This window comes from Amyelois transitella, chromosome 21 (genome assembly GCF_032362555.1).
Source record: "Amyelois transitella isolate CPQ chromosome 21, ilAmyTran1.1, whole genome shotgun sequence".
NCBI classification, from domain to species: Eukaryota; Metazoa; Arthropoda; class Insecta; order Lepidoptera; family Pyralidae; genus Amyelois; species Amyelois transitella.
In genome coordinates this window covers 5,685,245-5,711,395 of record NC_083524.1, presented here as the reverse complement: position 1 = coordinate 5,711,395, position 26,151 = coordinate 5,685,245, and the positions used below count along the sequence as shown (strand labels likewise).

The 26,151-nt window shown below is 35.1% G+C and overlaps 7 protein-coding genes across 11 annotated transcripts in view; 3 read left to right on the top strand and 4 right to left on the bottom strand.

Annotated features, from left to right (window-relative positions):
• LOC106135602 (uncharacterized) overlaps positions 1-5,175 on the bottom strand; it is a 72,432-nt gene extending 67,257 nt beyond the window's left edge. For 3 of the 5 annotated variants that reach the window (XM_013335957.2, XM_013335958.2, XM_060950167.1), the window contains exon 1: positions 4,738-5,175. In XM_013335957.2, the coding sequence (XP_013191411.2) occupies positions 4,738-4,927 (190 nt within the window). In that variant the 5' untranslated portion in view covers positions 4,928-5,175. The remainder of the gene's footprint in view (positions 1-4,737) is intronic. The other 2 variants (XM_013335955.2, XM_013335959.2) reach the window with 1 other exon arrangement.
• Positions 5,176-5,743: 568 nt separating this feature from the next.
• Positions 5,744-10,171, top strand: LOC106135576 (RIB43A-like with coiled-coils protein 2). Its single transcript, XM_013335925.2, has 9 exons — positions 5,744-5,930; positions 6,609-6,749; positions 7,088-7,248; positions 7,496-7,631; positions 8,053-8,157; positions 8,415-8,554; positions 8,967-9,054; positions 9,420-9,526; positions 9,871-10,171. Exons 1-9 carry the CDS (start codon positions 5,808-5,810, stop codon positions 10,010-10,012), a joined length of 1,143 nt encoding a protein of 380 aa, XP_013191379.2. The 5' UTR covers positions 5,744-5,807; the 3' UTR covers positions 10,013-10,171.
• A 764-nt stretch (positions 10,172-10,935) lies between these two features.
• LOC106135558 (histone deacetylase 11) lies at positions 10,936-15,136 on the bottom strand. Its single transcript, XM_013335905.2, has 8 exons — positions 14,980-15,136; positions 14,771-14,894; positions 14,446-14,556; positions 13,715-13,806; positions 12,623-12,827; positions 12,305-12,471; positions 11,836-11,944; positions 10,936-11,650 (listed from the first exon to the last, which is right to left on the bottom strand). Exons 1-8 carry the CDS (start codon positions 14,985-14,987, stop codon positions 11,480-11,482), a joined length of 987 nt encoding a protein of 328 aa, XP_013191359.2. The 5' UTR covers positions 14,988-15,136; the 3' UTR covers positions 10,936-11,479.
• A 328-nt stretch (positions 15,137-15,464) lies between these two features.
• Positions 15,465-22,697, top strand: LOC106135553 (putative leucine-rich repeat-containing protein DDB_G0290503). Its single transcript, XM_013335899.2, has 11 exons — positions 15,465-15,564; positions 18,889-19,077; positions 19,524-19,628; positions 19,830-20,159; positions 20,236-20,314; positions 20,538-20,721; positions 21,125-21,248; positions 21,590-21,738; positions 22,123-22,221; positions 22,307-22,381; positions 22,568-22,697. Exons 1-11 carry the CDS (start codon positions 15,514-15,516, stop codon positions 22,695-22,697), a joined length of 1,515 nt encoding a protein of 504 aa, XP_013191353.2. The 5' UTR covers positions 15,465-15,513.
• Positions 15,767-18,636, top strand: LOC132903063 (uncharacterized). Its single transcript, XM_060950351.1, has 2 exons — positions 15,767-16,062; positions 17,328-18,636. Exons 1-2 carry the CDS (start codon positions 15,767-15,769, stop codon positions 18,196-18,198), a joined length of 1,167 nt encoding a protein of 388 aa, XP_060806334.1. The 3' UTR covers positions 18,199-18,636.
• On the bottom strand, positions 15,807-18,403 carry LOC132903064 (transcription factor Adf-1-like). The gene is made up of 2 exons (XM_060950352.1): positions 18,262-18,403; positions 15,807-17,258 (listed from the first exon to the last, which is right to left on the bottom strand). Exons 1-2 carry the CDS (start codon positions 18,401-18,403, stop codon positions 16,546-16,548), a joined length of 855 nt encoding a protein of 284 aa, XP_060806335.1. The 3' UTR covers positions 15,807-16,545.
• Positions 22,698-22,729: 32 nt separating the features above from the next.
• Positions 22,730-25,174, bottom strand: LOC106135557 (vacuolar-sorting protein SNF8). The gene is made up of 4 exons (XM_013335904.2): positions 24,747-25,174; positions 24,390-24,591; positions 23,762-23,908; positions 22,730-23,211 (listed from the first exon to the last, which is right to left on the bottom strand). The coding sequence occupies exons 1-4, from the start codon at positions 25,012-25,014 to the stop codon at positions 23,079-23,081; spliced, it is 750 nt and encodes a 249-aa protein (XP_013191358.1). The 5' UTR covers positions 25,015-25,174; the 3' UTR covers positions 22,730-23,078.
• Between the last annotated feature and the right edge of the window lie 977 nt (positions 25,175-26,151).

Below are 26,151 nucleotides of genomic sequence, written 5' to 3'. Positions count from 1 at the left end.
CAGGAAATCTTTAGGATATTCCCTAAAAGAGAACATTACAAATGTTTTCAATAGACTTAATATCAATTATAAGTGCAACTGTAACAGTTGTTATAGACACGTGCTTTTAAAAATTTGCATATCCGAGAACACAGTCACCGCTATGGTCACATGTTAATGTCCTATGTTAAACTTATAAATATATAAAATATCAACATATGGCGTACGTATGTAAAGAAAATGTGTATTAATTATGCAAACGTTATGCTAAAATTTTTTAAAATTAATGTTTCTTAACTAGATCGTTAGGCGGAATATTTCCAAATGAACTACTTATGGAAAATTAAATATGTATAAAAAGATAGATGATGATGATGATGGTGATGGGACGAATTTTCAAATTTTTCTATAAATGTTTTTTTTTTTACTTTTTTACGAATGGTGGACTCGTGGTCTCTGGAAACTTAAATTGAATTCATATTAACATCAAAATAGATATATAAACTTATATTGTAACATATGGTTACAATAATAATAAGCATTACAACACAACCTAAAAAAAAACTAAAACAATCTCTTCTAGTCAACCCATCAATGTTGAAAGCTTGTTTAGTGCATGAAACTAAACAAAACCGAAGAATTGTAAAATAAATAATTTACTAGCATTTTATAAATGTATTTTAGAAATAGCATTATATTTTTAAAAAACCTTTTTAATAGATACCTATATGTATTTAAATTGTAAGTACTCTCAAATCGAAAAAGTGAGATGAAATATCTAACAACATTGTATTCCCCGAGCTACAAACTTGCCCTTTGGTCACGGGATACCTCAATTGTAACAATTTATCATCATATATCAAGCTAATAGCTATTGTTTTAAATAAAGTAGTACATTATGCGGTAGTGTAAACAAGGACGCGCTCTATGGATAGATAAAGACTGAATGTGACCACATTCTGTACGTATTCAATAACTACCTAGATACATAAGGTAAAGTATAAAATATTGATATTGCCATAAATAATCAATCTGGTAATGGCAAACAAAATCAGTATTTTCAAGCCTATTGGCTCAGTCTTCTTTAAGGATAGCAACGTCATGTTTTTTCGTATATCTGTTAAACAACACAAGTTATGTTTTTTAATAAACTTTCCCCTGCTTATCTATCTGTTCTGTCTACAAATTCCTTGGTTCTAACAATCTTCAAAATCTAATGCATTTTACATACGATTTTTTTATCTATCATCGAATTGCCAGTACTTTACTTATAACGACTTATATAGGTTTGGTGTATTAAATATACGCGGACGTTGTCGTAAAAGGCGACTAAGGGATAGACTGACAAACATGGGATTCTTTTTTTAGGCGATGGGCTAGCAACCTGTCATCTCCTGAATCTCAATTCTATCATTAAGCCAAATAACTGAGCGTGGCCTATCAGTCTTTTTAAGCTGTTGGCTCTGTCTAACCCGCATGGGATATAGACGTGACCATATGTATGTATGTATGTATTTTGCCGCGGAAAAAAATAAAAAAGGTTTGTTGTCAATCAGAACTGGATAAAATATGTACATACTTATAAAGCCAAAATTTAAATATTTGCGTAGATAATGCGTGTTGGTTTGGCAACGGAACCATACGATCTGGCATCGCGGCGCTTCACTCCATACATAATTATTACGTAATTGATCCTCACACAAATAGGCATTTTACACGACTCCAGCACATGATGTGAACGGTATTTATACATGAAAACTCAAATAGTATTCAGCTGTTCGAATAAATTGCAAAAATATGCTTTAATGTGATATTGAAACTGATATTTACTGTATCATACTTATTTATTTGAAGTTTACAAACATGTATGAATACCATTTACGCAAAAGCAAATTTTGGTAATTTAGATTTTATTTAGGTTAAATAGATACATATTTATACTAAGTTTTTCGAGTGATCAAGAATAATATTTACCTTTCTAATAAGTTGTTCTGGATTTTTTTACCTTCCCGATACTAAACACTCGACCATTTTTAATTTTAACATTTATAAGACATTTATTACCTCACTTAATTAAAAGACCTTGGAATTACGTACCAAAATGGTAGACAAAGAAAACATAATTAATTTAAATATATATAGTACTGAGTCCATAACTACATAATTCAAGTACAAACTGCTTATTATTGTACCGCCAAAATATCGTAACGATTCAATTCCGAGAATCTTATAAAAGTGGTCAATTGAATGGAAGACATCCGTACTATATTCGAGGCGACGGCATTGTGCCAGGGTTAAAGTTAATTTTAGAGGACGACAATCTTTTTCTTATTATGATACATTTTTTGTGGGAAAAAGAGCAAGATTAAAAGAACACACGTATCGTAATGTTAATTTGCTTTGTGCTTTATAACTACTAAGACTTCTCGTATTGGGAGAAATTGTCAAATAGGCTGGGCATTTTTAAGTAAACCGAAGTCCTAGACCACGATTCAGTTAGAAAAGAAAGAAGGTAAGAATTACAAGAATATATCTCTTCTGACCTTAGTAACTTGCTTAACAGAGGAATATAAACCAAAAATAATATATTTTTGTTAGAATTTCAAGGAATCATTGGCATGTCTTATTGCCTCTGTAGGAATCTAACGTGGTTGGATACTTAAATCATAATGCTATCTTTAATGAAATTGGTGTTTTGAAAAATTAAAAAGAAAACTCAACTCAAAAGCGAGAAGTCAAACAAATACAACAATACATTACGAAAGCACTGTGGAAGGAAACAAAAATTAGCATCTTGTTGACGTCATAAGTGGCATTTAGGCATGTTTTAAGAATAAAGTTATCGTTGTGTAACATTATATGAGATACATTTGTAATCCACAATCTTCCGTCAAATTTGAATAATATTTAACTTTAGCTGATAAAATTTGTAACTGTATTTAATCTTTGAAGCTGTGTTATTTAATTCATCATGCTATGAAATAATATTACCTACTCTTGACATAAAAGTGTTGATAATGAGGTAATCAAAGATAGCAATCGTAAACAAAATTATAAAAACCAAAGCTTTATTTAATTTACAATTTGAGAGTAAGAAGTCATTGGGAATATGATAATATCATGATTTTTGTTAAACATCAAATTTTGATTTTTATTTGAAAATTAGATCATTTAGATTCAATTTCCAATAATATACTAAAAAACATAATTTTTTTTCATAACGTCACGCCAATGTCCGGTGCATTAACAAAAAACTAATCTCATTGTTTTGTAAAATAAAGTAGTTTAGGTACGTAGTACAAAATCAGAAATTTCTCGTAAATTAAATAAAAATAATCCATATCCATTTATAAAAATACTATAAGACGCATTTTTTGCAACAGCTAAGTAAAACCATAATTCTTTCCCATGAAATAAAAAGCCGTCAGAAAGCGGATCCCATGGAGCATAAAATAGAGAAAATAGCAAAGATAAAAACTCAAACAGGGATCAATCAAAGTGCGATTGATGTATTTACAATAACAATCAATAACTAATAAGAGTTAGCTGAACAGGGAACACGCGACCCGACACGTGAATGCATTTGCTATTCCTATATCTATTGCAATACTTCCGCAGTTTAAATTAATATGCATCAAGTCCGTTATGTGTAACATGAGATTGACATCCTTTGTACGTGTTGACATGTCGCTCTTGAACTTCCAACTAGTATCTGGCAAACATCACGATGAATCATGCTATAGTGTGAAGCGATTTTGTGTTTTTTGGTTTGATCGTAAAGATTCATAAGTTTACCTACAATACTCCCACGGCGTAGGATGAGCTCGAAGCTCGTATCGTGGTTCCGATGTAAACAAATACAAATAACGACAAACCTGAAATTGTAGATAAAAATTTGTTGATATTTTTGCAGAAACCTATTCTCACGGAGGAGAATATTTTTGTAACGTACTTTAAATTTTATTATTTCCCGTGTTTTGAATGCATGATTGCTCATAACGCACCATCCAATACTATCTTAGTTCTATTTAGCCTTTTGGTTCATTCAGAGCATAGGTACTTTGTGATAATAGATTTGCTTGTACATTTTTGAGCACTAAAGTTTAAAACAATAAAAAGCAAAGATAATTGAAGATTCTCTGTTTAATTCACTCAACAATTTGTAACATAACATCCAGGTTTTTGCTCCCATCTCTCCCTGGCGACCTTTAAAACCAGTTTTACTTGTCGAAATACGTTTCGCTGTGGCTTTTTTGTTTCTTAACAAATATGAGGAAAAAATTGCTTTCATCTTTCAATCTTCAACAGAATGAATTATGATAATCTTATTTGAATCGATCGTGTTGTTTCGATTATTGGCAAGATACTGGGTATTTGTTATGATAATTTGATGGGCAGTGCCAAGTAAGCATAGATATCCGCAATTACAATTGGCGCCCAACGAATTTGTGTTGGATCAATAAATTATCTTTTATTTTACTTAAAATAAGTTATGATACGCGGACACACTGTTTTAATTAATTAGGTAGATTAATTTTGTTATTTATGATTTTAACACCTTCCGAAATTAGGAAAATGTTCGCTCTTTTCGATGGAATATTGGAAAAATCTTTTCAAACAGTTCTAGTCTTTAAATTATTACTTGATCAGTATGCCCATCCAGAATTTCAGATTTGGTAGGCTGTAGATTGTTAGCAAAGTAAAAAAAAAAAAATTGTGATTTTTTTATTCTATTGTCTAAAATACATTATTTCTCACCTTTTCTTCTTCCAAACGGTCCGCAGAACGCATTTCCTTTTCCAATAATGTTGTCATCGATATATTTCATCAGCTTCGCGCCATCATCGTTGCTCCCTAGGGAGTCGGTCCCCCATCTCGAAGGCAAATCTTCTTGCATGGATTCTGATTTGCCTTTTGTACCTTTAGACTTTTTCAAAACACTTGTCATACCGTCACATTACACAGCGATATTGTACGAACCCACTGGCACGGCACACACTGTTTTGTTTACCCGAAATAGATTGCTAAACACCGAATACGAATTGTTAATAGGAAGAACGCACGCGTCACTCACGCTCTTAGGCGATCGGCACCCGAGTGAGTGAAACACCAAATGATCTTACTGAAGCGCGCGGCAGGGTGAACAGTACAAGCAGTACTACGATCCGCTACGAGACGCTGGTGCTACGATACGCAAGCCGCCTCGCACATGTAGTAGCGTATCGTGGTGACGCACACATACATTCGCGCTTTGTGTTGCCAGCGGTAAAAATGCTGTGGTTTGGTAGAACTTCCAAAATAATGATAGCAGCTGAAATGTTCTATATAACATGTGTTATTCCAATGTATCACGTAGGTAGTTATCGAAGGGCGTTTAAAGTCGTATGCATAATTTAGAACGCATTCACTGTTAAGTGTTGTTAATTTTTATGTTTTGCTATCGAATAGCAATTTCCACTTAGAATGTTAAAAACTTCAGTATAACAAAATGGATGTAAAATTGACTAGCACTCTTAAAAATACTCATATAATAAAATTTCAAAGTTTCAAGTGAGAAAACACCTTTAACCCTAAACAACAGAATTAAGCAAAAAAGAGGCGTAATATATGTATACAATTAAAGAATTGCAAATTAATTTTAAAAAAATTATACGAAATTTACCTCTTTGCTCATTAAATTCCCCTAGAATTTCCTTTTCGCCATAAATCCCCTCTACTCGTCATAACATCCCATAGCAACGCGAGTTGTTTGTTCGGTGCCAATTTTTGTATTTCAGTTTTACGTGCGAGGTTTTTTATTGGGATATAAAACTGATTAACGCTTCAAGATGATGAAAATGCAAATAGCAAACGAGAGTGACCGAAAGGAGGCGCAGAATAGAGAAAGGCGGCGACAATGCGAGCTGGAGAGAAGATCCAGGATCTTCAACGCAAGGAATAGGAAGATTGGCGTAAGATTTTATAATTTTATTACAATTCCCTTAATTGGTCTTGGTAAAGGAGGCACAAAATACAAAGAAACAGCGGCGATCGGAGCTGGAGAGAAAAAAAGAATCTTTAACACGAGGAACAACAAGATTTGCGTAGCATTTTGTTTAAATTTTACCAGAAATCCACAAATAAGTCTTTATACCATTAGTTTCGGCTGCGTCCTTCCTGGGTCCTCCCCAATTATCCCGTTTTCCAGCTATGACTAGGATTGAAGGGTCGGTCAATCAGGGATTGAATCATTTTCATAGTGTCTCTCCATTACCCTAATAATAGGGACCTACATTCACTTACATTACTTATAGTTTAAACTAGTATTAAAAGTTAGTTTCTTCCCTAAGTCACTACTTACTACGTACCTATACTGGAAAAACACTTTTCTTCTTCTTACGAAAATTTAGGATTATTGAGGCACCAATTAAGATCGCTGCTGGGAACAAAGATGTGGTGCTGATGTGGAATCAGTCACCGACATAAGCTTCTCATCTGCGGCCTAGAAAAATACTGAATAACCTAATTCTATAGTACCTACTAACTATCGCTGTTTCGCTTTTTATTATGACTTAAAACGGGACAGCGATAGCTTATCGCACGACAAAATCGTCCACGCCTTAAGTTAAAAACGTGATTTGCACTGATAGGTGGATGTACCGTTCCTAGAGCGGCAGATAGTAGAGAAGCGAGCGGAGCTGGATGAGCAGAACAGAAAGAACCTGGCCTTCGCCACGCAGATGATAAAGGACAGCAACCTGGCCGTGGTCCTGGAAGCTAGGGAAAAGGAGGTAACTCTCTACAATTGCAACTGGGAAGAAGGTAGTTACAATCTTTATAAGTAGTTAAAGAGAATCTGTTCTTTTAACTGTCTTTTAATTAGGAACCTATTTAAATAATTTCCTGCACCTCTTGTATCACACGTGTTAGGATTTTGTGCACGTTTTATTTATTTTTTATTCCAATTCAACAATAAAAGTATGAAATTACTTATCCTCCTTTCTGAAGATTTTTTAAACATGGCTTATTTTTAAAGATGTCATTTTATATTTATAACTTTCACTCAACTGAAAGTTATACACATAAAATTAAAATAACACTAAAATATAATAATATTGATATCTTTTAGGAACGCCGTCGCATGGGAATTGAAATAGATTCTTACCGTCAAAGTTACCAGCGTCCTGAAGACAGACGAGAATTCGATCTCAACGATCCTGATGTACTGAAAAAACAACTACCACCAAGGGCTTCCGACGGTGAACCAGTCGGCATGTCGAGTGCGCAGAAGTAAGTAGACGAAAGTAATAATTTAACAGAGAGCCCAAGGTCCTGCTATGCTGTACAACATAAGTTTAGAAGTGGTGGTTATAACCTCATAAATACAGCACACGATTGTATTTTTTCGTCAAGATTCGAAGATCTTAACTTTGAAGAGTTTCGCAAGATCTATAATGGCCGATCAGAAGAACATGTAGTAACAACAATAATAGCTTAGAAGACAATTATACGTTAATATTCTACTTTATTTTGTCAGATTTGAAGGAGAAGACCTGAACTTCGAAGAGCGCCGCAAGATAATGGCCGCTCAGAAGAACGCGTGGTTAGAACAGCAAGTTCAGGAGCGACAGGGAGCTGAAGAGGAGAGAAAGAAGGCTGAGGCTGCATACATGGTGAATTTTATCTAATTAATGTCTTTATTCATAACTAGCGACCTGCCTCGGCTTCGCTCGGGCCCCTTACTCAGAAACCTTTCCAACATTTTAAACAGGAACAAAATCTGTCCACAACTTTCCGACATTATCGCATACATACTAACAGAGAAAATTGGGGTACTTCATGATATGTAGTGAATTAGTGATTAACTCCAAGTTAAACGACCCTATGCATTAAAAAATTAATGCTGAATACGGAACAATATGAGAAGCGAAATGTCGAAACATGGATATAAATAAACCAGGAGCTACACATATGCTTCGGGAGCGACACACAAGGATGAGACAGATTACCCCCACGTATACCCGTTGTTTTTCCATGTTCACCGACATCCTGAACTAGGAAGGTCAAGCTGTAATCATAATCGCATTGTTATAGATGGCAATTAAAGCGCGCGACGCCAGAGCTAGTGAGCTGGACAAGATGGAAAGAGAGTGTCGCTACCGGCTAGGCCAAGCTAACCTGCGCTATAACGAAGCTTTGGTTTGTATTCTCCTGTTTATACAGAATGCTGGTCTAGGAGCGAATTGTTATAGATCATAACATGGGATGCTAGATTCAAGATCCATTACGATAAGATGGAGAGGAAGTTGCTATCGTCCGAGGCAGGTTAACACGCGGTATAACGAAGCTTTGGATTTTATTCTCTTGTTTTTATAGTTAGGTTGCTGGCCTAGGAGACCAGAGAAGTCACTATAAGACTGCTTTTCTAAGCATTAAATTGGTAATCAAATTTTCAGGCCGCTGAAAAGAAGCAACTGGAGCAGATAATGAAAGAGCAAGAAGAGGCTGATAACACGGCAGAGATGTACAACAACCTCACCTCGGACATGCTCACAGAAAACCCCGATGTTGCCAAGAGTGCGCTCGGAAAAAATAGGTATCTAAATATTGCAAGGCTTTTAGAGTAGTTATCTTATGCTTCAAAAAGATTCTATTAAGGCTGGTAGTCAGTCTTAATAGAATCCTTTTGAAGTGATGGCAGTCATGATCATCCGTGTGCCGTAAGTCCAAGTCAAGTTTAGTCTTGAATGAAGCCCGTAATAGACAAATGACCGTGATCCCTGGATAAGGTAAGTCAGGTTTTTACATACGACTCCTGTCTGACCTCCGCAGTTGTTGTGAGGGAACCTAACCAATATTAAATCATGCATGGATACACATTCAGTGGCCTAAATGAGCAGGTTCCTCACGATATTTTTCCCTTACCGTAAGAGCATCGGTTGGTTTCTGTCAAAAGCTGTATGGAATATGTAATGTTACGATCATAAAATGTTTTCCATATGCGCCAGGGCAATCGGCTTCATGTACAAGGGTATGAACCAAGAGGAGCTGAAGAAGTTCTACGCTGCTCAAAAGGAACAAATGATAGCTGCGAAGGTAAAATTGTCAGAAAGCCGCACATTTTTCAAGGGTGGGTTCGGTTATTATCGATACTTAACTGTTTGGCATGAGGAAAGAAGTAGAAGAGTGAACTCTCATGAATGAACTCTTCACATATTAACAACAAATTAAGGGTGGGTTTGCAAGGTAAACTGAACATTTGAAGTTTGAATCTTTCGTTCTACTTTCCTTAGGTTCTAATCGTTATGTATTTTCGGTAAAACGATATGCCTAGGTACCTACTAAGTATATGTACAGTACACTATCCATTGATCCATCTTTGAGAAAAAGCTATGTTTATGTCCTGATGTCCAGTATGGCTGAATGAATAACAATAATAAAAAAAACTGTTATCAATACAGGCTAAGCGCGAGGCTTTGGAGAAGATGGAGGCTGAATGGCAGGCGCTGGCCAAGTCTATCCAGCGAGAAGTGGCACGCCAGGACATCGCAGACAAGAGAAAGAGACGGTAATACTTGAGATTTTATCTATGCATACAAAAGCAAAAGGATAAAAAGTGCCTACAGTATATTCTTCGTCCTGGCTGTAGTCCGGGCAACATCCTCACCACTTAGGAGAAGAGCCCAAGGTACTAGGATCTACATACATACATATGGTCACGTCTATATCCCTTGCAGGGTAGACAGAGCCAACAGTCTTGATAAGACTGAATGGCCACGTTCAGATATTTGGCTAAACGATAGAATTGAGATTCAACTAGTGACAGGTTTCAACTAAACCATCGCCTAAAAAAGAATCCCAAGTTTGTAAGCACTCCTACCCTAATATATATTCATTTCTCTTCACATCCAGTGAGATGGCCCGCCAGCTAATGGAAGAGAACCAACTCCTGGCTCTGCAGCAGAAGGAGAAAGAGAAGTACTACAGGGAGGTGGTCAACAACAACACGCCGACCGACGAGTATTACGCGCAGTTTAATACTACCACCAGATAGATGTGTTAATGACAGAATTTTGACAAAGGGAATTGGAATGACAGTTCATTCCAATTTTTGATATAGGTATTAATCACTTGAAATCCCTGTGGACAAATTTGATTTCAATTTGAAGTCAAAATAGTTATATGATTTTAAACTTTCGCGTTACACGTAGATATTATGATTCGAAACGTCCGAGATAAAATACAAAGGTACGTTAGTTAATACCTGTATTATTTATACATAGTCAAATTAGTCTTTGAATGAAAAATCAACACGACTTCAAATATATCATGCACCAAACAAAATTATTTCAACGTAGCTTAGCCACTTCGAAGCTAAAGTTGTACTTACTATGAGTGAATAAATTCTTAGATTCATTTTCACATCCACTTTTACTTTAATAAATGGAATTTTATTGTCAACTCTTAAACCCATAGTCGAAGCAATTTGAAATATCATCATTCGATTTTCAAATATTTGAAATAGTAGGTATGGTAAAATATCCCTTGTATTGTACGTAATTGCAAGGATCATAATATTAAAAACAAAATTAAATAAATTGCGTTGAAATATGAAAAAATTGCTTTGATTAGGTATTTCTAAACATTGGGTTTTTGCGAAATTTGTAGAATTATTAGCTTTTATGTGAAACAAACATTAAGGTTCATTTTTCGAAGCAACACTAGTAATATTTTCTGTAACCAATGCTCATTTCACCTCGTTATTTGTGATAAATAATTGCAATACAGTTTGATATTGCTTTGTTATTGTAGTTTTAATAAACTTTATGTTTTAAGTGGTTTCTTTTATTTGGTACCTCGTATGACTAAAACCTTATTTTTTTCAACTCTTTTTTTATTTTGATATACATATTAAATTAAAACTACGGGATCAATGGACTAAAAATATATATTGGAAATACTTTTGACAGTTCTATAATGAATATATATCTAAATATATTTTAAAGTTGGAAAATATAACTCTGTAGCTTAATATGGAACCTGTAAATATCATTTGTATCACATATTCTAGTTTACTAGAACAAAAATGTTATAGCATAAAAAAATCCTAGTAAGTGACTAGAAAATTAAATCTATTACAAATTTCATTTGCTACAATTACTTTGGCACTTGAAATTCTGAGATAAGATTCCCTAAATTCTAAATTGGCAAATTGCATTTGCTATAAATAAACTAGGTATGCATTAAAAATGCTGACATCAAATAACTTTTCTAAATTCTATTAATTGCAAATTGAATTTGCGATAAATAATTCTATGCTTTTTTTGCACTTTTAACTTGGCACCCGTAATGGTTGAGATCAATAGCCTTATGTCTACAATTGTAAATTTAATTTGATATAAATATACTCTGCGTTTTAATATCAAGAAAATATGGAATTTACGATACGATTTTCTACCAAATGTAGGTTATTTGTTCCTAGGGCAACACTGGCCGCCAGTGTTGCCATAAAATGCGAGACTTAATCTTTCTCGCCGTTGCCGGATATGAGGCCTTTGTTGTAGAGATTCACGATGGAGTCCGCGATTATCTTGGCAGTCTTCCGAAGGTATCCACCGCTAGTCAGCATCACTATAGGGATATTGTGTTCCTTGCATATTTGAAACACGAATTCATCTCGTTTGATGATGCCCTAAAAGGAAAATAAAATATAATTTCATGGGTGAGTTAGAAGATACGAAACGTGAATAATGAACAAATGCACTTACAATATCTTAATTGTTAGCAACACCAGTTCGTAAATCTAAGCAACACGTAACCTTAACCTAGACCGCAATCTTTTATTTATGTGTCGCTTCAATACCAAAAAAAGCTTACCAATTCGGTAATCCACATTAGACCGAGTGGGTCGGTATTCAAGATGTCGGTGCCGGCGTTGTATACCAATATGTCTGGCCGGAATTCCTCCAGGGCTGCCTTCAGATTCCTGTAAAAACATTATTTTTTCTTGACATGAGTGTAGAATTAACTGCAGTTTGTTTGTACATAAAGTCCCATGATCTAACAGTCACTAGGATAAGGATAAAAAAGGAATGACTATGACATTATGACTTTCAAAGATTATTACTTAAAATCATTTGCAAACATGCGTCCTCTTAAAATGACAACAGCGGAGAATGCAAGCGACAGTATTCTTTACTAGAGTACTCCTGCTGCTCCGTCTGCATAGATTTGCACTCCCGCGAGAAGGTCCTTTGTCTTCTCTTATATGTATAATTGGATACCGAGCGAGAGAGAAAGAGAGTAGAACACGAGAGAAGAAGAAAAGAGAGAAAGACATACTTACTGCCTCAACTTAAGCATATACTCCATATCCTCCACTTTACACCTCAACTCGACCTTTCTCCGTATGGCCTTCTTGGCTTGTTTGTCTTTCGGGTATATGTCCCGGTTGTACATGTCCATTATGTATACCTCCGGCACGCCGAGGAAGTCGCGGGCGTAGCCGTTACCCTGCCGAACCAATTTTTACTCTAATGAGTTTACTTTAAGAGTCATATTGCACTACCACCTGCAATGGCAGCAACTTCCCACATTGATAGCTCTAGGGCAAGCTCGCGTTAGTGTTGCCCGCTAATATGGAAGAATTAAGATCCAAGTTTACCTGATGAGCATCCAAGTCAACGATCATAGCGTTCTGTATCATCTGCGAGTCGAGCAGCCATCGTATCAGCAGGCTGATGTCGGCATACGGACAGAAACCCCCGCCGCGGTCGCCGCTGCAATGGTGGAAGCCCCCTCCCACGTTGATAGCCCAGCCTCTTTCAAGGGCAAGCTTACCGGCCAAGATTGAACCCCCTGTTTGTAACCTGTAAGGGCATGTTTAGGATAAAGTCTTTGCAAGGAGATGGCAAATTATGAGATGAAGACACTGATTCCAAATAAGAAGTATGATACGAGTATGATTATTAAGTACTCACCTCACCATCTGCTTTTAAAAATAAAACCAGTCCTCACCCATGGTTCATCCTGTTAATCAACCTGGATGTACGAAGACCATATTTTTCTTATAGTTCACCTTAAATAAACTGGGTGTACCAGGGGTTATTTTTTAGTCTTGTAATTTAAGCTCCATTATTATTATTAGATGGTATTGGATAGATTGGTAGTGTACATGATTAGACTGCTTAATAGATATGTGAATAACACAGCAATACAAAGATACCAAAATATCTTGGTGACATTAACGTAAAACGTCGCCGGTATGAGAGATCATTTAAAGATCCATAGAATAACTACAATCTTTATTAGCAGACTAGTTTAACAATATTTAAGAGGATGTGGGTTAAGCTATAGATATTAGTTACAGCAAGTAGCCGTCAGGGGATAGCGAGTTACTTAGCGAGTGTTGTAGTAGTCCAAAAGGGCAGCAGTTTTAAAATCTTCATTGAATTTCGTATCATTTTATTGATCACATACATACATATAATCACGACTATATCCCTCCTTGTGAGGTAGACAGAGCCAACAGTCTTGGAAAGCTGTTAGGCTTAATAGAATTTAGATTTAAATAGTGACAGGTTGCCAGTACATCACCTAAAGAAGAAACCCAAGTTTATAAGCCTAGCCCTTAGTCGCCTTTTACGACATCCATAGGAAAGAAATGGAGGTTCTATTTTTTTATATCAATGCCGAGAACCACACAACGCATTCATATTATTCTATTGACTTACAGTAACACACAGCCTTTACTTACCTCATAGGTCTCAAGTATGCATACTGTACAAAAGCATTTGGCAAAAAAGCCACAACTGGAACCTCAGCTATCATTGCAACTTTGGCACTCCACTGAAAATAAAGATTTGTTAAGTCACATGCTTATCAAAAGTCTTATAAAGTTAATTTACAGTCATTAATCTATCTGATTGCATTTATTATCATTATTTTAATCACCTTTTATATATAATTAAATGTAGGTGTAGTCAATAATTACAAAAGTATAATTAACTGGTGGTAGCCATCTATTTTATTCCCTTTACATTGCTTAACTGCTATGTAAATCAATTTTGCTAACAGTTTGTGTAACAGTATTTATAAGCTGGGACAAAATAAATGCCTATTTATGACCTAATCTCATATTCTCTCTTCCTCTGACAAAAGCTAGCTAAAAAAATTTTATTACCTATATCAGACTAAGAAATATACATATTCCCAAAGTTATAACTAAGAAATATACATATTCCCATAGCTTGCTTCACATGACTGCTTTGTTCCGGAGGTATCTAGGATTGTACAACAACCAGAAGGGCCTATAAGCAAGTGACTTAATCGGTCAATTAGTTGAGGGGCTATTCATGTACATGGATGGATTGTTTTAAAAGGAAGGACCACTAATATTGTCTCAAATTGTGGCAGGTATTTTGAGTTTACTCTTGGGCATAGTTTCTTTGATCAGAATGCAAGTTGCAGAATAAATAAAATACTTACATTTAGAGACCTGAGATATTTCTTTGTATGTACAGCAAGCAAATCACTTTTCTTTGCTTCTTGTGGCTTCACAATGCTCTCATCATCTATTAACTCTTCATCTTTCAAATGCTAAAACGTATTGATGTCTTTATTATTCAGAACCAATTTATAACACAGAAGTAGCTGTCTATTACAACTTTTTTGGGGATTAAATACTCATACTTAGTTACTTATGCTTACAAATTCATATTTACATCCTAAGTAAAACTTATCTAGAGTATTGTGTGTGCACGCGGCTTCATTATTTCGCTATTTAAAATATCAGAAAGCAGAAAACACAAACCTTAATAATATTGCCCCATTTCTTAGCATCAAATACATGCATTTTCTCCAAACCCAGAAATGATACATTGTATTTTTCATGATAAATTATGGGCCACTGACTGTCGCTGATATCGAAATACAAACTGCAAAATACAAACAACTCAATCTCATTGTTAGCAATAAATTAAAAGTAAAAAAGGTACCAAAACAAATCGAAATACAACGAACCTGGTCATTATAGGATTTCCCCTATGCTAGAAAGAAATTATTAATATTAGTGCACATTGCGAATGTAAAATATTTTATCTGTATTTACTTTTTTTATCAGAAAATGCAAAAATATTTTAAAACTTTACAAACATTTATGCGAAACCAAAAATGTAAACACGCAATAGAAAATAGTCAATTCAATTTTGACATTGACAGCGACAAGCAAACCAAAAAAGTTGAAAGGAAGACTTTTGCATATTATGCAGTAAAAAGTTGTTGCCTGGTTACCCAACTTCTACCGCGCGAAATGTAAACAAATCGAGATACGTGAACAAAACAAAATTAGTTTTTATTCGTTCTTATGATGTTAATATATGTTGTAGAACCGATTATTATTTCCTTATTAATATTAGCGTTAATTTACATTAAAATAGAATATATGATGCAAAATGTTAATACAAATTTAAATGAGTTGATTTAAAAATCATAATTCCTTTTACTTATGTAGGTAGTCTTTGTTAGGCATACCTACGCTAGGTACGTGCTCTAAACATGGAAAATTTGAATCTCTTAGACCTTCAAAATGAAGTGGAATTTTACAGGGTGAGTACTAAATGAAAGTTCTGTATCTGTAGTTAGGCCTCGGTCTCGAATTTTGCGGGCAGCGGGGTGGCGGCGGCGGCGCGGCGGCGCGGGAGAGGGGCGGGCAACGCATACCTGTTCTCGAAACCAGCGGGCAGATCGCGCGGTACTGTAGCGGTGTAGTGATGTGTTCGTGGTTGTGTTGTCGACATTCGCAAACGAAATGTCTGAAAATCGGCGACAACATCTTTTTGATTCAAATGTATTCCTAACGCTCGATTTATTGTGGGCAAAAGAAGAAGTGGATCCCTACTATAAGGCAAGGAAAATAAATGGCGAGTTTTATCGAAATTATGAAGAACAGAGACAAAATCCCGATAAATTCTACGACTACACCAGAATGAGTGTAGAAACTTTTGACTATATTCTAGAAACTATCAAGAGTGATTTACAGTCTGGAATTAATCCAAAAAGTTTTAGAGGTATATCTCCAGCAGAAAAATTATACATAACGCTTGGGTAAGTAAAACAACGAAATTGTAATTTGTAATTGTATTTATTGATAGTTTCAAAAAGGAAGTGTTGTACCTACTAATTTAGTAAATAGTTTGGCATCGGTATTAAGTTCCCAGATACAATAATTTTAATTAAATACCTACTACACACTAATCAGCCTTAATTATTTATCTTTGACGAAAAATATAATATAAAAACGTTTCGTATGAAATAAGTAACATAACAGTTTGTCATTTATTTTTAAAATCACAGTTTTCGTTTGTACTACGATTAATTATTTCTACAATCACAGTTTTCTCACTCATTTACAGTATTTTTATTACAAGGTCGATATACTTAGTGGTCAGTATAATAATTCCACGCTAATCTTAAAACTAAATCTTCTCTCTAAAATTAAAGTTCTCATCTGTACGACGATTAGTTAACTATTTAAATCACAGTTTTGTTATTTATTGACAGTATTTTCATTATAAGATTGATATACCTCTATTGTTGAGTACTATACCCATACATATATGATTCATTAGAAGGGTACGTGCTTTCATTTACACTTAACTCATCTAGAAGAGCTTGATTAATTTTTTGTCTTACTCTAAACTTTTGAAAGGGCGTGAATTTTTCCATTTGTGGAAGTAAACTCATAAAAAAGTAGTAGTCATCAGACTTATTCTCATTTCTAGAAGCCTCGTTTCTACTTTGATTTGATAAATCATTTTCCAGCAGTCTTATCCTTTTCCTTTCCAATTCTAAAAATTCAGTTCTTATGTCATTCGCTGTTCTCTTTTTTCTTGATCGTTGTGACGCAGAAGCTTCTCTTGGAGGCGTAGAAATTTCTTGCAATGATGTAGAAGCTTCTTGAGAAGAAACAGGAGCCTCTTGTGAGGATGTAGAAGGTTGTTGTGGATAAATAGAAGATTCTTCATTATGACCGGTTGTATCTTCTTGAGAGTTTTCTCCAGATATGTCTTCTGTCTCAAACGAATCATTACTTATCTGATTACTTACTTCAGGTCTGCTTAAATTACCCTCAGTAACATTTGGTACAACTTCATCTTGCAAAAACCTCAATTGAGAAAAATATTGCCAATTTGAGGGTTGATTAACATTTCCGGCATCTCCTGATCTAGGGGCAGGATTTTTTTTTAATTCCTTTCTATAGTGATCTTTTAAATTTTTCCATTTCTTCTTTAAATCGGTCACTGAAACAAAGAACGAACAGACTATTTATTACATACATAACTTTAACATATACATGCTTTAATTTTCAGGTTTTTGGCGAGTGGGCAGCCTTTCAAAAGACTGTCATTGTCATTCAGAATGGGAAAAACAACGGTAGCCAACATAGTTTATGGCACTTGTAAAGCTATATGGAAAAATTTGGTACATTTACATATGCCAAAACCGACAGAAGAATTATTGAAAAATATAGCGGAAAAATACTATGAAAAATGGCAATTTCCTAATTGCGTTGGTGCTATTGATGGCAAGCACTGTCGAATAAAAAATCCTAAGTTCGCTGGATCATCGCATTATAATTATAAACATTTCTTTTCGATGCACTTGCAAGCGGTCGCGGATGCTGACAAAAGATTCGTTTGTATAGAAGTTGGAGGAAGAGGGAAACAAAGTGATGCAGGGACATTCCATTACTCTAATTTGAACCGTTTACTTCAAAGTAATAACTACAATATACCAGGTCCACAATATCTACCCACATCAGATATCGTTCTACCAATGGTTTTTATTGGAGATGAAGGATATCCACTCAAAACATATTTGATGCGACCTTATCCACAAAGCGTACTTAATGCACAAAGTGAGTTATTTAATAAGCGATTATCGCGGGCTCGAAAGACTATTGAGTGTGCTTTCGGAATTTTAAGATCCAAGTGGCATATTTTCAGATCGCCCATAGAGACAAACAAATGTCATGCAAGATTACTCATCAAAACTTGCTGTTTGTTGCATAACATTATCCGAGATAAGGACGGTGATAATGACATTGCCTATATTACTGTCAATACGAATCAACAAACATTACAAACACGATTACAAACCAACGCCCGGACGTCTTATCAAGCACAATATATACGTGAAAAATTCAAAGAATATTTTGTAAATAATCCCATTAGCTACTAATTAATTTGTAAACCATAATAAACATTGTATATAACATAATAAATAATTTTTATATTCACCTACCTTCAATATTCAGTTCGTTTTTTATTTCTTCCCATAATTGATTAATTATTCTTCTATTTTTATGGTTCACATCTTTGCTGTTCCATATGGGTCTCCTCTCAAAGATTGCCGAAATAATTTGCTCTTGCACGTCCGAGGACATTTTGAAACGTCACAAAAAAAAGTACAACACTATACTACAATGCAGACGCGCAACACGGGACGGTCACCGCTCGACTGGAGTGCACCGCTCGTTGCCCGCCCCCGCGCCGCTCCCGCGCCTCTGTTTTCGAGACCCGGTCCATTTGACGATACGCAAGATCCTGCCGCTCCCGCGCCGCCGCCGCCGCCGCCCCGCTGCCCGCAAAATTCGAGACCGAGGCCTTACAGTTAATGTTAGTTATTATAGTGCTATTTAGGTACTTGCAGACGCGTGGCCAAAGCTATAACTTATAAGGCCGCATACCGATTATGGGAGAAACATTACGTCGGCTTGCTTTCCTTCTTAAAAAAGATAGTGCTAGTGCAAGTTCTTCAGTAGGTAAGAAATTTGTCATTTTATATAATGACCTTATTAAAACCTTGTAAAAGTGGCGGGTTTGAAGGCTGCAAATTACAATTTTTCTCTAGAAATATTTATTTCTCCAGGAGAATCAAACAACTGTGGAAAACGAGATTCGGTCCCTCATAGCAGACAACCAGAAATTATCCCAGCAGGTGGCGATGCTGCTCAAAGAAAAAATGCAGTTGTTGCGTGAACCTCAACCGCAAACGCAAGATTCTAATCAGGGACAAGAAACCGAGGAGTTGCGAAGACAAGTTGTCCTTCTAACCAAGGTATACTTCTACCCGGAATATAAGTTCAACTTAAATGGCTGCGAAGGAACTATAGTCGCCCGGTCATACGCCCTTTATAACTCATCTCTATCTCATCGCCTGTAAACGTGCATTGCTATTGCGCATTGGTTCTAAGTTAATAACCCCGTACTACACATAAATCTTATTTACTTACTAGCCATTTGCTTGGAAGCTGAATAAAAACATTAGTAGCGGTGCCGTCACACCGGAATTTCACCCTTATTAACTCTTTTTTTTTAGTAGTCGTGTCGCGGTCATAGATCGTCTGAAAAGTTTAATGATATCAGTCCATTTCTGCTGTGCGTGGTACTGCGTTTATTCTGCTTAAAATTTTTACTTACTTTCCCCGTAGAACACATCGTCGATGATTTGATAACATCTGCCCATCTTGTGGATAGTATAAATACTTAGATATTATTTTTCAGGAAAGAGACTCTTTGCATGTCCTCTGGCAGACATCGCAGAAGACCATTGACGCTTTAGAAACAGAACTTAAAACTTATCAACAGTATAGCAGAACAGGAACACAGGTAAGAATTGATTAATTGATACTCTAATGAATTTTGTACTTAGATACAACAACTGATACCAAAACAACAGAAGGATTCAGGTTCCTTTGTCATTGACTGTACATGATAGCTTACAACCTCAAGTTCCTATATAGTTAAAGCCTTATAATATAAAGATTTTATACCGACTAAGTAACGCACATAAGTACTACATTTTTTCAGAATTCAAATGATGATAGAAGGGATATGGAACTTAAATTAGAAACAGCACTTACTGATTACATCGAATTAGAAACAAAATATAAAGAGTTAAATCAGAAACTTAATCAATTAACTACCGATATGAGGAACAAAGAAAAAGAATTAGTTAATTATATAGCGAAAACAGAAGAACTGCAGAAAGAACTAGCAGAAACAACCAAAACTTTAGAAGAACAGAGGGTTAATTTGCAAGCAGAGATAAAGAACAATGAGAATTTAAAAAGTCAGCTACTGATGTGTCAAAAAGAAAGTTCCGATAGGATAAAGAAAGAAATAGAAGCTAAAGCAAAGGTAAAAACTGTACATTACTTTTCAGAGATTTCTATAAGGCGATTTATTGACTCATTCCATGATTTTTTTTTATTAGGTCTCGGAAGCGTTACAACTATTCGACTTAGTGTCAGCGCAGAAAAACGAAGCTTTTAAGAAAATAAAAGATTTATCAGGTGAGAAATATGGCTTATATAAGCAAAAAATATGTAAAAAACATATGTCGCGAAAAGGCTAAGCAAGAAGTTCAAATAAGTATTTTACCCATATCTAATTCCGATCAGACGGTTAAAGTTGTCATAGTGAATAATAAAACCTTACTCTAAATAAATCCTTAGCGTATTAGATACGGCTTTTTTCGTAGCAGATTGTAAGTAAGTTTAATTTTCATTTGTACAGACGAACTGTTCGCCACAAAACAAAAACTAACAGAAGTTTATCGTGAGGCAGAATCTAAATTCAGGGCGGAAGTGGACGATATAAAGGAGAACTATAATGAAAAGGTAGCAGATATGCTACAGCACATCAGAAATCTAGATTCGGAACTGGTAGAAAAGGGGTTGCTGCTCAATAAAGTGCTGAGGTAACAATTGCATTTTAAACTACTTATGTTCAAACAAAATACTAGGGGCATAATCGGGGGTTTTAAAACAACCACGTATAGCATTTTGTAGGTTGGTAAAATAAATTCTAAAAGACTATATTCTGCAATCTTAATATAATTCTAACACACACTACTTGACAGACCAATGTAACGTAAACAATGGAGTTCCTCAAGGCAGTGTGTTCGGACCTTTTCTAATACCTCATCAACTAAACCAAGTACCTACTAGAGGCCATTGTATCATATTATTTTATAAACACTCGAAAGAAATAGATATTTAGGTACTGCCGCGCTGGTTTCAGCATTCTTTGGCTTAGGACATACTGAAGAGGTACTGAACTTTACAGATATGTTGATTGTTCAAATGTTTTATTTTTTGTAGAGAAAATAAGGTACTATTAGCGACAAATGATAGTTTTATGAGACAAGAGAAGAAATGCCGCAATGCCATAGATCCAAAATTGGCGCTCGCCGAACAACGGATGGAGGCAATGTTCCAGGAACTGGTATGTCTTGTTTTTGAAAATGAATGAAAAAACCTGGCCACATGACCTAAGTTAGGATGCATCTAAGCATCTGTCTATAAAAATATATTTTATTTGAGTAAAAATATAGTTATTACAAGTTCGGCTTTGTACCTAATGAAAATAAAACGAGTTAAAATCAATCCTCTCATGATCATGCCGAAACATGTACAAATTTATTTTCAGACATTGATTTAAAATTCAAGAAATATATTTTTCTATTATCCTTATAATGAAGATTAGAATGCTTACAATACATAAATCTATTGTATTGGTTTCTTGCATTTTAAAAACCTATAATAAAATTATATTTATGGCCACAGGTATCATCAGAAAGGCGGAATACACAGTTGGTGTGCGAAAAGCAATGCCTGGCCATAGACATACAAAGAATCCAAGACATCCATGCGAGGGAAACAAAAAGGCGGGATTGGGAAGAGAACCTGTTGAAAACACAACGGGATGAACTTAAGTATGTTTCGGAATATTAAGCAGAAATTTAGTAATTTTTATTTCTCGACTTCTGTTGTCGTCTATGTAGGTATGACAGCTAGTAAGTAACATCAATAGTTTTGGTGTATCCTTGCTTTTACTTTTCGCTACCAACTAGCAATAAATACAACTTGCTTTTGCAAGGAGAAAAATAGAAAAAAATAATATTCCTGACGCCACAGTTTAAACCCCATCTCGACAGTATGTAATTAAAACAAAGATCATCCCTCGACGTCCTTCTGACAAATGAGGTTGGGTAGCCTTCGCTGACCTTGTGTACTGTACTGTACCAGACTAAGGGAAATGACCCCAAGGCCTTAACCGCTTTCATAATTTCACTATCGAATAAAATAAATACTTTTAGAATGCAAGTGGAACACCTCCAAAAATCATTGGACGAGACACACGGCATGATCACCAAACTGCAAACAATGTTATCATCACGGACAGAGCTGAGCCAAAAGTAGGTATTTTATTACATCCTGAATTTATTAAATTTATTTTCCTTTTTTTTAAGTAGCAATACTTACGTTAATTTATTTTTTCAGGATGATGACAACGAAGGAAGAGGAGTTACTTGAACTCAACAAACATTTACAAAATCAAATGGAGCTTAGTAAAAAGTAAAATATTTAGTTTTTGATGTAAAGGAGCTCGAAAATGATTATTTTTTTTTTGTGTGATCCAAAAGAGAATAAGAAATCGAGTTAGATCATTAATATATCATTGGAAAGGCACTTTATCAGTATTTCAGTGCTACATTTCTTCTAATAATATTCTTTTTAGTGAAATTTTTTTTCCCCTTTTAGGTGGAAAGAATCTTATGTAGAAATGACAGAAAAGTTAAAGAAAAGATTGGAAGAACTGCAGAAAGAAAATAATCTGTTTAGATCAAAACTAAAACTGCCTACCTTGGAATCATCAGAGAGTACCAGCTAATATTAATATTGGGAATTCAATCAAACAACGTGTGCAATATTTTTCATGTTATTTACAGTATTACATTAATTATGAAATATCACTTTGTTATTCACATTTTATAATTCATCCTCATGTCACAGAATATTCTAGATTTCTTTCCCATGTGTTTTCAAATAGTTTGCTAATTATACACTTGATCGAAATATGCTTTACAAGCTGTTTAAAAAGGTTTGGCAACAGTTGTAAACGAGCCTTATAATTGTAAAACAGTGAGTGGCTTGTCTATTCAACAACCATGACGCATTTTATCTTAAATTTGGAGCAAACAGATAGTTAAAACACTGTAAACCAAATAATTTTTACCGTCCCAAAATATGAAAGGAAGTAATAGATCTTCTATCACGCAGACACACACTCGGCAAACATGCTCGGGAACCAGTACAGCTTCTCCCTGGGATCTTGGGTGTCAATCCACGCGAGCCCCTCTCTCACCATGTGGTTCAACGCGTTCTCTGCTCTGGTTTCATTCCATCTGCAATCCATTAAATATATCTTTGTCACAGAGCTAACAATAGTTCAATGAGTCTTATTACATGTTTATAAGCCATTCATAAGGCCCATAGCACAAGGCGTATTTTAAACGCACAGGAGACAGGCGTATAAGCACTTCAAACGCGATTCGGATGCAACTTTGTAACCTAAGCACACGGGGCGATCGTGAAACGCGTCTCTACTGCACGTATACGCGCACCCCCTTCCCCCTCTGCCTCACTCCGCTCCTTTATACGCGCCGCGTTTGTATCTCTTCACAAACGCGCTTGTGCGCGCTTTTGTATCATCAATGCAAACGCAACAATTGGTGTATACTGTGCCGAAAACGCGCGTTCGTAATACGCGCGTCGCCTAAGCGTTAAAAATACGCCGTGAGCTATGGGCCTAATTTGCATTCAATTGACTGTGGCCAGGACCAGAGACACCTTAATTGCCATGTGTGTCACATGCTCATTGTTATCTCTTCAATCTTGTCTAGTGACAAAACCATAGCCCAATAATACACATAAGAACATTCTTTAAAAACTTACCCTAAATCACTAATAAGAATTGTGGAAGATACCCAAGCAGTGCCTAATGAGCTGGCCTTCTGTAGGACCAATGTTTGGTCCAAATTTAACTCGCCTGGGACAGACTGAACTAACCATTTTCCTTTGCCAATGGGAACCACAGTGAACCTTAAAAATAAAATTTTAAAAATATTATTACTTTATTGCCTGAAGTTGATAAAATAGAAATAATTTCTTTCTTTCTTTCAAATACCCTACGGCTTCGCTCTAACAACATTCCAAAGAAAACAAAAAATGAGTAATACATTTAATTTAAACCACTTTCCCGTTAAGTTCTCTCTACATACATACATATGATCACGTCTATATCCCTTGCAGGGTAGACAGGGCCAACAGTCTTAAAAAGACTGAATGACCACAATCAGCTATTTGGCTTAATGATAAGGTTGAGATTTAAATAGTGACAGGTTGCTAGCCCATCGCCTAAAAAAAGAATCCCAAGTTTGTAAACCTTTCCCTTAGTCGCCTTTTACGACATCCATGGGAAAGAGATGGAATGGTCTTATTCTTTTTTGTATTGGTGCCGGGATCTATTCTGCTTAATCCAATGGTAGACTTTTAGATAATGCTATTAGAATTAAGTCCTCACCCATTTCCAAATATCTTCAATTTCTTTACAGCAGCCAATAAATCCTCATTGGTGATCTCTTGATGCTTCCTGGCCTTCCCTCGGGCTGCTATGAGTCTCGTTCTCAACTCTTCCAAAGTTATTAGTCCTCCATTTTTGTAGTTAGTAGCTAAACATACTTCTACTATTTGTACTCCTATTTCATAATAGAAATCTCCAATACCTGAAAGAATGTATTGAGTAAAACTAAAAATTAAGTAATGTTTTCATTGCAACTTACATGAAATTAAGAAAGGAGTAGTTGTCCATGCCTTATGTACCATTAGTAATAATTCTATTATTACAGTTGACAATAACAAAAATAATCTTAATTATTACCTAAAACCGACCAAAAGCCTTTTCCTGAGGCCAAAGGATCAACTCCAATAGCAGCGCACATCTCCTGAAATTGTCTTCTAAATTGTGCATTTTTCTTAATTTCATTTTTGTGTTTAGTCGCAAATTCCTCCAAATTCTCTCTAAACACCTCCAACTGCTTCGACATTTGCTGGAACTGGTTTTCTTGGATTTCTGTCCCCTTTTCTTTATATTTTTCCTGCTCCAATTTTTGTTTTTGGATTGCCCCTACACCAGCGCGACGCCTCATTTTATCTTTTTTAACAATAAATGTTGCTAAAAAATTTGTGTTTTACATATGCGATTATTTAATGAAATTGACTAAGATAAAGATTGCACAAAATAAACAATAAATCACAAACTAAATAGAGATACTATCAATAAATCGAATCTGGGTGAATGACGGAATGAAATATGAATGACAGAACCAACAATGAAAGAAAACATGAGAACAGCTGATTATGTCACTGTCATTTTCTTTATAAATTTCCTTAGCAGAAAACCCCATGAGAAGAAGTACTAGTACTACTAGGTACAGTATCCAAAATATAACGAAACTTAAAATAAATGCCAAGAATTTTGTAGAAACAAACAATAAAAAAAATATATTTTTTTAAAATAAAATAATAAAAAAAAAATATTTTTTTTTTATGTTGCTACAAACTGGGCAATAATAAATTATCTAACAGTTACGGAAAAGATTATCAGCAAACACACACATTCAGGCAACTGGGGGAATCCCTTAAACCTTCAAAAGATTTTTTTTTCCAATATTTTTCATTTTTAGTAGCTAAGATACAGAAAAGCAAATTCGATCTCAAAGTAATAAATAATTTTAATTGAAAGATCTTTTTTCATTTTGACTCCGCCAAACAGATAAAATTACTATTCCTTCATTCGCTTTTTACCAACTTATTACGACAAGGAAGGAGAGTAGTCTTAGTCTCTAGACAAATATGTTGGGAACCAAACGGCACATCAAGAAAAAAGTACCTACCGTAAAAGAGTTTAAAAAACTGCTGGACCTATTTTAATATAATATGGTATAGTATACATAGATATTCCTAGTAAACTATTTCTACGTTTATATCAATAAAATAGAACTCTCAGAGTAGAAGTAGGTATGTGTTATTTTGTCAGCCTTATTCGCCTTTAACGAGATCCATGGGAAAGTGATAAACTTACCCTATTCTAAAGTGCCAGAAACCGCACGGCACAATTAATGCCGTTTCTAATTTTATTACTAGCGGGGCTTCGCCCTCGAATTAGTACCAAATTTCATCAAAATTAGTTCAGTAGTTTTTGAGTTTATTCATTACAAGGATACATTTTTCTTTTTATTAATAGTGTGGATAAACAGAAAATGAAATAAGCCTGTCACTATTTC

Bases quoted from the DNA above. Each gene is read 5' to 3' on its own strand.
- LOC106135576 (XM_013335925.2), top strand. From the start codon at position 5,808: ATGATGAAAATGCAAATAGCAAACGAGAGTGACCGAAAGGAGGCGCAG. The intron at 8,158-8,414 runs GTTTGTATTCTC...TCAAATTTTCAG, and splicing joins TGCGCTATAACGAAGCTTTG to GCCGCTGAAAAGAAGCAACT. The intron at 9,055-9,419 runs GTAAAATTGTCA...TTATCAATACAG, and splicing joins AACAAATGATAGCTGCGAAG to GCTAAGCGCGAGGCTTTGGA.
- LOC106135558 (XM_013335905.2), bottom strand. The intron at 12,472-12,622 runs GTAAACTTGGAT...TTGGTTCGGCAG, and splicing joins TTGACTTGGATGCTCATCAG to GGTAACGGCTACGCCCGCGA. The intron at 11,651-11,835 runs GTAAGCTTTTTT...TTTTCCTTTTAG, and splicing joins TAATGTGGATTACCGAATTG to GGCATCATCAAACGAGATGA.
- LOC106135553 (XM_013335899.2), top strand. From the start codon at position 15,514: ATGGAAAATTTGAATCTCTTAGACCTTCAAAATGAAGTGGAATTTTAC. The intron at 20,315-20,537 runs GTGAGAAATATG...TCATTTGTACAG, and splicing joins GAAAATAAAAGATTTATCAG to ACGAACTGTTCGCCACAAAA. The intron at 20,722-21,124 runs GTAACAATTGCA...TATTTTTTGTAG, and splicing joins CTGCTCAATAAAGTGCTGAG to AGAAAATAAGGTACTATTAG.
- LOC132903063 (XM_060950351.1), top strand. From the start codon at position 15,767: ATGTCTGAAAATCGGCGACAACATCTTTTTGATTCAAATGTATTCCTA. The intron at 16,063-17,327 runs GTAAGTAAAACA...TTTAATTTTCAG, and splicing joins AAATTATACATAACGCTTGG to GTTTTTGGCGAGTGGGCAGC.
- LOC132903064 (XM_060950352.1), bottom strand. From the start codon at position 18,403: ATGTCCTCGGACGTGCAAGAGCAAATTATTTCGGCAATCTTTGAGAGG. The intron at 17,259-18,261 runs GTAGGTGAATAT...TCTTTGTTTCAG, and splicing joins AAACGAACTGAATATTGAAG to TGACCGATTTAAAGAAGAAA.
- LOC106135557 (XM_013335904.2), bottom strand. From the start codon at position 25,014: ATGAGGCGTCGCGCTGGTGTAGGGGCAATCCAAAAACAAAAATTGGAG. The intron at 23,909-24,389 runs GTGAGGACTTAA...TTTATTTTTAAG, and splicing joins TTGAAGATATTTGGAAATGG to GTTCACTGTGGTTCCCATTG. The intron at 23,212-23,761 runs GTAAGTTTTTAA...AATGGATTGCAG, and splicing joins ATTCTTATTAGTGATTTAGG to ATGGAATGAAACCAGAGCAG.